The 10,439-nt window shown below is 34.4% G+C and overlaps 1 protein-coding gene across 1 annotated transcript; it reads right to left on the bottom strand.

Moving 5' to 3' along the window:
* Positions 1 to 2,658: 2,658 nt before the first annotated feature.
* LOC131600046 (subtilisin-like protease SBT3.6) lies at positions 2,659 to 4,581 on the bottom strand. The gene is made up of 3 exons (XM_058872279.1): positions 4,324 to 4,581; positions 3,945 to 4,042; positions 2,659 to 2,884 (listed from the first exon to the last, which is right to left on the bottom strand). The coding sequence occupies exons 1-3, from the start codon at positions 4,539 to 4,541 to the stop codon at positions 2,811 to 2,813; spliced, it is 390 nt and encodes a 129-aa protein (XP_058728262.1). The 5' UTR covers positions 4,542 to 4,581; the 3' UTR covers positions 2,659 to 2,810.
* Between the last annotated feature and the right edge of the window lie 5,858 nt (positions 4,582 to 10,439).

Raw genomic sequence — 10,439 nt, 5'->3', positions numbered from 1 at the left:
CAAGCTAACTTAACAAATTAGGGTTTAAACACTAAACCTAATTTAACATGCTAACAACCATAGCATCTTCGACATCTGCATGCTAAACCCATCTTCGACTACAGCATGCACACTTCGACACCAGCATGTGAACAATCCTTCGACTTCATGCTTATATCTGTCGAACTGTCGAACCAAGAAGCTATCCTTCGACAATACTAGAGTTCGATCCAATATCTCACACCTTAACCATTCATTTTTTCAGTCTTATGTGAAAGGCAAGAGAAATTTACCTCGTAATGTTAAACTCAGCTAAGTATGTGTTTGGTTTTTGTTATAAAACTATATCACGTTTAAAAACAACATCTCAATGCAAAAGACATGAAAAATAATGAAGCAACTATTTAAAGCTTTTGAGCTGATGTGATTTTTCAACATGATTTAAATCAAGTTGATGGGCATCCAAACACATACTAAATAAAAAGAAAGGATAAACCCTTTCCACCACTTGCGCATATTCCTAAGAATTCAAATACCAAATGACATCAATGAATATATTAAAAAATTCAAATTGCACTGATGTTTAGGAGAAATGGAAAATGTAGCAAATGCAATATCTGCCATTAGAGGCAACAAGTGGGGAAATTAAAGTTTTAGAGAGAAACAAAAACCATAAATCGATAGGTAACATGGTCAAATAAATTCAAAGAAAATAGGAAATAAAAAAGATTGTGGAAGACATTGGAACAAGTTTTGGATTAAGAAGAAATGCATAGATCGATCTTTGAAAAACTTGAAATATTGAGAGCTTTTTTCTACAACTATGACACTTCTTTAATCCTTGAGATAAAGAATGGATAAAATAAGAGCGATGAAAGTGAAAAAGAATGGAAATGAGAAAGACAATTCCTCTAATTATTAAGAGCCAACACACTTGATGGAGAAATAAAAAAAGATAGTCCATCCAATGGTTGATTGGTTTGAAACCAACACCCTTGATCATGAGATTAAAAATGTGTCTTATGCAACGAAAATGATTCAATCTAGGTTGACGTAACTTATCAATGCCTATGTAATTCTAGGCCATGAAGTATAGACATGAAAAGTTTACATGGAAAACAAAGAAAATCCATCGGTCATCTCGAATAAAAAGAGACATCGCTTTTTCACCATAATTCAAGGTCATTAGATTTAGAAGTACTATTGAGCATTAAATTCTAACTCATTCGGACTTGAGATCACTCAAAATCAACCACTAAAATAAACCTAAAAGGCATGGTGTTCGTTACAAAAAATAATAAGTAGAGTCTGAAGATAAAATCATGAGTATACTTTAAAATAAGAAGCCTGATATTTTCTAGAAACAAATGACCATCCAGGTCTGAATACATTAAAATGAATGGTTCCAAAAATACATTTTAGTTATAATGACTCATACATACACAACAACCACATTTAGATATAAAACCTCAAAATTAAACCTTCATTTTGATCATCAAAAAAGATATTGAGGCTAATATTAAACCATAATCTAACTTCCTCAATTGTTTCGGAGTAGGTCAAGCCCAAATCAACAGGGGGAACAAATCCTCCCTAGATCTCTAGCATTCTACAAACCATATGGTGAACCCGCTCTAGAGGCACACTCAAACAGATCTTATGATTAAATCAGGGTCCTTCAACGAGATCTTGTATCTCTCATCCAAGGACAATAGATTAATTATGATCTTCCTCAACTCCTTCAACGAGATCTATTTATATCTCTCATCCAAGAACAATAGTTTGATTATGATTTCTTCCTCAACGCCGTTCACCCGTCTTCTAGTTCAAATCACTTTAGATTCAGAAAACAAAAATCACTTTTGATTCTATTTAAAGTTAATTATTGGTCTACATACATGACAAGAGTAAAAAGATCCTGGTTTGATTCTAGGTTGTAAACCTAGTTGATTGTATTGGACAATATTGTTAAACACAACAAAACGTGAGTCTTATTGAATAGGTGCTTGTTTATAATGCTTATGTTATAGTCGTTGTTTTCTTCACCAATTATAATATTCACATGGATTGTTCATTTGAGTTAAAGTTAAATTAAAACTGTTTTTGTTTATGCTACTAAATACATGGCCCATGTATTAGATTGTAATTGAAAAACAATAAATACAGGAGAAACTGCTAGTTTTCGTCCTGTTCTTAATTCTTGATGTTTGTTTGGTTCATATGGTAAAATACACCCTATTTCAATTACCAAATCCCCTTTTTTTTTTCAATGTAACCAGAAAAAGAGGATCACCTCTTTCTTAAACTCCTTCAGCGTCCCATCCTATACCTGTGGCTAAACTTTAGAGAGGGTACATTAATATATTGTGCTTAATACTCACTAATAAGTTATCAACTCTCAATCAAATAGTGAATCAACTTAACAATTGGCTGATAAGTTTAACAAAAAAATGTTGGCCAACATGCTCATGAAATTTGCAATACATAACATCTAATTACTACGGTTTCGATACAACAACAACAACCAAGCTTTTTTCCACTAAGTAGGTCGGCTACTTCATTCTCGATACTTCAACAAATTATAAGCTCGACAGAAACCACGTCGGTGCCATTTCAAATACGATAAGACAATAACAAACATGTATCCAAAATGTTAACAAGAAGCTGTATATCATAATATATTATAAACCCATGTTTTTTTATTGATATATGCGCAGTCTGAGGCAAACTTGTTAATACATGGCGTAGATAATATTTTTGGGTGAGTTTACACAAGATATATAGTTATAACAGTTTAGACCCACATTCGCCTTCAAATGAAGATAGATTCTCTAGTGCAACTTATTTGGTCCTGAATGGAGCTGATATGTCTGGCTTGGAACAACTTGAAGAACACCTGGTTGCTCTGCAAGTTAAGACACCCAACATTCATTATAAAAATAGGAAAACTAAAAGAAATATCAAATCATGGATACACACAACACAATAACAACAATAATGACTGAATATATGTGTATGTGTGTGTGATGTAGATAGATATGCGCATATTGGTGAGAACAAATTTCATGAGAAACAACAAATCTAAAAACATATAAACATGCATGAATGGTCAAATGTAAGGTTTTAAAAAACGATCGCGGTCGTGTACAGGCTTTCGCCATTTCGGTCGGTACAGGTGTTACGACACTGATGACGGTCGTCGCAGTATAAATAAACCAGAATTTGTTCTTTAATATAAAAACAGTGATAACAGTATCGGTACTTGCCGAAACCGTCTTGTCGCGGTCGTTTTCGCGGTCATGGACCGTTTTTTATAACCCTCATCGATATTAATAGTTTTCGTGTTCAAGAGAATTACTGATGTGGCAAAAACTTTATGATGGAACCAAAAACAAGGATTTATATTTACAATAGCATGATAAGCTGTTAAGACAAAGATTGTGAGAACTGAAACACTTTCATTTGGCCTGTAATTTTGAACATTTTGAGCTTGGGCAGAGAAATCTATACTGTTTAAAGTGTATTTAGAGGTGAAAACAGATACACAGAACTTGGCAAGTTAGGAGGTGTCTCATGAATGAGGTTAACAGTTTTCTCTGTAATCAAAATTTCTATCAGATGGAAGTATAAAGCCCTCTTCATAAGATATCAGATAACCAAAAAACATTCGACAATGTTTCCCAAAATATGATGACAGTGCTAGGATATATGAGGTAAAGATTTATCATGAATAAAAGAAAACAAAATCAATATGATACTGATAGTCTTTCAAGTATCACTTAAGACCTCTAATCAAAGGTGTGTCCGGTGTCGGACAGAAACCGACACTATTTACACCTAAAGATGCCTATTTTAACTATAGGAACCAAACAAACATCAAGAGCAAAAGATTCAAAAGGGTGTAAAACAAAATTAACATAATCAAAACTATTACCACATGGAAATTGAAAAAAGAAAAGACTTACTCGAAATTTGAGCAACCTGATCAGGAGTAAGCTTAGCAGAAAAGCCAGAAGCTGCATTCTTGTAGCTATACAACAAGGCATCCTTTGCAGCCTCCTCACTGCAATAATCATTACATCAATCAACTCATTTTGAAATTCTAGAATCAATTCTAAGCTGAATCAACCATTTCATACTTGAGATTTTTTTAATGCATATTAAATTACATGCAACAGTAAATTCAATCTAAAATATCCAAATACCATGAATTCCTAACAATCATTTTAGATTCAACTCCCTTATAACTAAAATCAATTTCACAAAAATTGCAGCATAACCAAAATCAGATAAATTCATAACCTAAATAAAATTAGAATTGGTGAAGTAGAGAGAATGACGAACCTGCCAAAAACCGCAGTGAGGGTTCGGATGTGGTAAGCCTCAGGCTCCTCTTCCTGGGGCTTTTCCGTGTAGATGATGTGAACCGCGGGAGCAGAAGAAGACGAAGAATCGGAATTGACGGAATCCGACATGGCGATGATAATCAGAGGAAGAAGTGCGAAGATGATGATAAGGAACGAGGTTAGGGGTTGAGAGGATTTGAACGAGAAAAGGTTCATGTCGGAATTTTGTTTTCGTTTTTTGGTCTTATTTATTGTAGATAAAACACAAATAAATAATAAATAAAATAAAATAAGAAAACACGGAGGGTGTGTTTGTTTCAAGGTTACCAAAATTATTCCTTGGAATATGAGCATGGGAATGCAATATTCCCATGTTTGATTCAAGTTTTAAAAAGTTGTTCCAAGGAATTTTTTATTCCAAGGAATCTTATTTACACATAATTTTTGAATTCTTATTCCAAGGCATAAAGGGTGGGAATAAAATATTCCCATGGGAATAAGTTAAACTAACTCTAACTTCCAACTATTACTCATAATTATTTTTATTTTTATTTTTTTATAATTTAAAATTAAACAAATTTTATTATTATGCATAGGAATCTAAATTTCTACCAAACACATAGGTTGGAATAATTTTCCCGGGAATAATAATCCTTGGAATAAGATTCCAAAGAATATAATATTAATCCATGAAACAAACACACCCGGAATTTAAACTGAGAAGGAATAAACTTTTGCGCGTAAGTTACTTTGGGTGCGGTATGTCGGTGCTTCCTTGTTCCACGTCGGCGTGGCCAATCATCAGATGACATGGCAATCATAAAGAGTGATTAATATCATATCTCCATTTTTTTTTTTGTTCATCTAATAGTATAAAAATAATAATTTCACTTCTAAAAAATAATAATATTATGCTTGGTTTAACTTTTATTCAACCAAACTCATGTTCAAATGTCAGTCTGGTGTGATGTTTTAGAAGCTCTAAAAAGTAAGTTCTATCTAAATGTGAAAAAAGTGATTTTATAAAATGCAACGTTAAACCAAATACTCCTATATCATAAGTAGAGTTGTGGCTCAAATGTGTGCCTATAATGTAAGATAGGTATAGTAAAATGAGTTGTATTTGTCGAATCGACTCATTTAACTCGTTATTTTAGATGGATTGAAATCAAATTTTTAATTTGATTTTATTACATAGTTCATCTTGTTTTATTTGTTAAAAAATGAAATGGAATGGGTGACCTGCAAATTAAATGAAAACATAATATTTGTTTGGATTAATTATAATTTTGGTTATTCTATTATTTTTTTTTCTTCCATCTATTTTAAAATTTGGGATTTTAATCTCTATTTTTTTAGGATTTTAGTCCCTCGTCAAATCTGAGAGAATTTTTAATGATTTGACGTTCATATTGTTGATGTGTATTTGTCAACTTAAAAACAAATTATTCTAGTTCTTTTTTTTTTCAAATTTATCTTAATGTATTTTTAAAACTACTTCATTCATTTTTAAAAGTAAAAGTAAAACAATTTAACACAAATCATTCATCTTTTTCGTTTTCATGTTCCCAAAAAAAATAACATAAACCCTAATTGTTCATCTCATTCAATCTTTAACTGAATGAACATTTAGGGTCTTCAACTCACCATCCCTTCAATTCGTGTGTCTTCATCTCAAGGTTCCTTCGCCATCTACATTGCGTTGTCAACTCATGTGTTTGTTGATCATCTGAATTGTTCATTCGTCTGCAACTCGTGTTCGTATTTTCGTGAGTTCAAAATGTCAACCCCAACCTATGTGTCGAGGTAAATGGTTTTGTCTTCAATTCTTTTTCCACTGTTTAAATCTTACCCAAAATGTGTGCATGTGTTGTGTCTTGGTATCGTGTTCCTCTTAATGTCTGCAACATACATCATTTTCCCCCTAATGTTATGTTATTATGGTACTGAAATGGTTGTTTCTGTTAGTTTACTATTGACATGTGGTCCCTAATGTGTGCAATGGTTATTTCATTTCAAAGTTGTGATTCCAAATGTATGAAATGGTTATTTTATTATAAAGTTGTGGTTTCTATTGTTTGCAATGGCTATATGTTTTATATGTTTTGTGTGTTAGAACATAGTTTGGTTCTAATCATAATTTAGTGTTTTGATGATAACAAACAAACAAATTTTGTATAAAGCAAACATGGTACTCTAATCACATGTTTCTAATTTCAGAAGATGTACCAGTACCAGCAATCAGAACTTGGCACTTATGAGAAGCTGGAGAAACGCAACTCAAGTCATAAGGCAACTTCTGATACTGCACCAGAATGCTGCAAACATATCTACAATAGAAGTTGAAGAACAAGCCTGAACAAAAGATCATAAGGAATGATTCAAAATTAATACCGTTGAAAGCAACTTCTGATACTGCACCAGAACGCTGCAAACATATCTACAACAGATGTTGAAGAACAAGGCTGAACAGAACATCATAAGGAATGATTCAAATTAATGCCGTTAAAAACATAATCATTAGCAAAACGGATGTAACACTCCAAAAGTGCAATTTCCAAGATTGATTGAAAAAACTATCCACATGCAAATCCTTCGGAGAAAACAAAAGCAAAGATAACACACAAACCATGTAATGTTGCGTACAAGTGTTAAAGATAATGGTCAAGAATCCTGAAGCTATATATACTCATGATCGTTTGAAGAAGATAAAACACACAAGAACACTGCAACTCTGAAATATCATCAAGTGTGAAGAAAAACTCTCTGAAGCAAAAACTCTCATATCCATATTCTAAGTTCATTACTTTGTACTTAAACTTAGTGAATATCACAGTGGTGATACAGCTTTCTAGAAGCAATACTATACACTATCATCAGAAGTTACGTGGTAACTAAGTCCTTAAGAGACCAGTTGGGTCAGGAGTCTCAAGAAGTCTAGGACTAGTTGAGTCTTAGAAGTTGGTTAGTCACAAACAGTTGGTTTGTGCAGGATTGTTAGTCACCAGCAGTTTGACTCGTGCACTGTATTGTAAGTCACAGTAGTTGGTCGTGCAAGTCTAACCAGGTTCTGATTATAGTGGATTAAGTCCTCGTTGAGAGAGGAAAATCACCTTGTTGAGGGTGGACTGGAGGTAGCCTTATTGAGAAGGTGAACCAGGATATAAATAATTGTGTTCTGTCTATCTTTCCTTTATCAAGTTTTTAAAGAACCACTTATTCAACCCCCCCCCCTTCTAAGTGTTTTCTCAACCTTCATTGTGTAGGCCAGCGGGAAAATAAATTGTCAGACATAGAATACATCATAAAGGAAAATTGGTATATCATCATGTAAATAAGCACCTTAAAGAAGTGTTGTATGGGAGGCAATCCACAAAATTATATGTTTTATTTTGCTTATGTGTTTATTTTTGCAGAAATAAAAATAAAGTTACCCAAAGAGCACCACCACCTCTTACTAGGTGATATGCGTCAACTAATGGTAATTCGGAATGAGGTAAATCATAGAAGGGAGTGTTTACGGTGATTTCCGGTAAACAACCGCTAGTCCTCCAAACTATAATAAATATGATTTGGTTACTCGCAGGATCGACTAGATTGATCCTAGGACATGGTCAAACGAAAGGTTTATTGATGTGATTTGGTTCATACCTGTTTGTTTTGATTTCGAGAAATTTATGTTCAAATGACTAATCATTCGAGATAACGCTGGTTATATGAGTTAGTGTAACTTCGACGCATAAATCGTAATAAGAAAACATGTAAATTGCGAGAATGTAAATTGCAGGAAAATTAACATGCAAGAATGTAAGTCGCAAGAATATAAATTGCAGGAAAGTAATGTGCATGAAATTAAATGACTTCGAAAGTAAAAGTTTAAACAAGGAAAGTAAAGAAAACGAAAAGATATTTGATAAAAGTAAATACACATGTATTCAAATTGGTGGTGTCATACGTACATTTCTCAGCGAACTCTTTCTCTTAACACTTGATACTTGAGCGATATGTGAGTGATTTGTACAAAATGAACACACGAAATCCTATCATTAAGACTCCTATTTATACTAAATTTGACCCTAACGGTCATACAATAATCTAATGCCACGTTATCCACGAGAACTCTGGGGATGCCATCTGTCTATGTGCAGTTTATAGAAACCGTTTCGCAATTCAAACCTTCCCGCTCAAGTCCTTTTCGACATGTGGCCATATAGTTATATTCGAAAATGTTACGGAAATACATTAAGCTTCAGTACTTTATGTAATTTTCCGCGAAATGTCTAAGTCTTGGCAAATATATCTTCCGTGTTAGCTTCGATACCTCTCTCCTTCGTTTCAACTTATACATCTTCTTGAAGCATGGCCATCAGTAGCCATTTTTTTAAATCTTCGAAGATGGTCATCAGTAACCATCATTCTTCGAACTTAAAACCTTCGAAGATCAACTTCTTAAACGAAATCTTCAGCTAACAAATTGCCCCCAATAAATGCCTGTTTCGACAAACGAGAGAAATGGGCATTTCTTGCCATGATGGGATTTCGTTTGCTTTCTTAGAGTCCCGAGACTAATAATTGACGTCATAATCAATTATGACTCTATTTCCAAAACATCTTGTCGCTTTCAAAAACGTCTTCTCAACAGTTACATTCCCATGTCTTGACCTTACTTTATGATCATTACTCCTATATCCTAGGAATAGAGCTGGTGACTATTCGACCGCCGTTGGATTAAATCAATACTTGTCGCGTGTCCTTTAGTCTTTACCTAAAAGATTTGAAAGGGTTTCCGTTAAACCTTTAAATACTTAGTCTTTTCCTCTCTTCTTCCCTTTCAGTTCTATTCCTTCAAACTCTTTTCAGAAAAAACCGTACTTAGTTGCCTTCAAACTTCTTCCTCAAATCAAACATCTTTCAATGGCGTCTTCTTCAAATGCTCTCCAACCAGTTCTGAAGCTTCAGAAACCTATGCAAATGGGGAACCAAGAATACATACCAAATCCGAATACTGCAGAGGAACGCGCCATTTACGCTTCTCAGGTAATCATCCCTTTTGAACTTTCTGGAAAAACTTATGCTTTCATGGGCCCGTTACCAGGAGAAAATAGTTCACCAAATAAATTCTTTCCTGCGTATTATAAGATTAGGCCTCTGGTTAGCAAGATTAAAATAGACGATGAAGGTAATCCAATCTTAGAGGATTCAAACCCTGCAGAAGAGGCTTCGACTGCGCCTCCCGTAGCCTTAGAGAAAATTAGGTTAGATTATGTAACCAATTTTGTGAAGGTTTTTAGGTCAATCCCTTTAGCAAAAGATCTCGAACTGTACTATTCTTGGTTAGCCAAAGTGGAGAAACAGAAGGCTTCTTTCTGGCAAGAGTTAGGGATTTATGACCTAATTCAATTGTCCAAGACTGGTTTAGAGTATAACCAAACTATGTTAGTAGCGTCAGTCCATTTCTGGGACGCTTCTCACAATACCTTTCACCTTCCATGTGGAATGATTACTCCAACCCTTTTCGATGTAGCTGCCATCACAGGGCTTCGACCGACTGGCGAAACCTTTGATCCTAATGTCTTGGATGTTGATACTATCAATTTCAACGAAGCGACAGTCACTTATACTGCTTTCATCCAGCAATATCATGATCAGGCAAATGCTGCAGTCTCTGACGTAGAACATATTGCTTTCCTGGCATTATGGCTTTCGAGGTGTGTTTTCTGCTCCAGGTCCATACAAGTAGCGAAAAGATATCTTTGCATGGCTAATCAGTTACATGATGGTAAAAAACTGAACCTGAGCCAATTGATTCTAGGATTTCTTTACGAAAACCTTGGTGAAGCTGTAGATCTTGTAAAGACTTATACAACAGGATCTCTCCTTTTTGCTGGTCCCTTCTGGTTATTACAATTGTGGCTTAATGCCACCTTCGAAGGTCACCTCCCATTCCGGGGCGTCGTCAACGAAGAAGTTCCAGAAATCAAAAATCGAACTGTCGAAGGGACTAGATTGGCCTTGTTAACCCCAAAAGAAGAAACTGGGAAACTTCGTGAACATTTCTTAGCATATGTAATGATGTTTGCTAAACGTTACCAATTCAATTCTTCGATGGCGCCA

The sequence above is a fragment of the Vicia villosa genome, linkage group LG4, assembly GCF_029867415.1.
Source record: "Vicia villosa cultivar HV-30 ecotype Madison, WI linkage group LG4, Vvil1.0, whole genome shotgun sequence".
Lineage (NCBI taxonomy): Eukaryota > Viridiplantae > Streptophyta > Magnoliopsida > Fabales > Fabaceae > Vicia > Vicia villosa.
Note: the sequence above shows the minus strand (reverse complement) of the source record. Positions and strands in the feature narration are given on the sequence as shown.

What these genes read in the sequence shown, in the direction of transcription:
- LOC131600046 (XM_058872279.1), bottom strand. Translation starts at nt 4,541, where the DNA reads ATGAACCTTTTCTCGTTCAAATCCTCTCAACCCCTAACCTCGTTCCTT. An exon ending in CTCACTGCGGTTTTTGGCAG is followed by an intron (nt 4,043 to 4,323) that starts GTTCGTCATTCT and finishes TGATTATTGCAG; the next exon opens with TGAGGAGGCTGCAAAGGATG. An exon ending in TCAGGTTGCTCAAATTTCGA is followed by an intron (nt 2,885 to 3,944) that starts GTAAGTCTTTTC and finishes CTTAACTTGCAG; the next exon opens with AGCAACCAGGTGTTCTTCAA.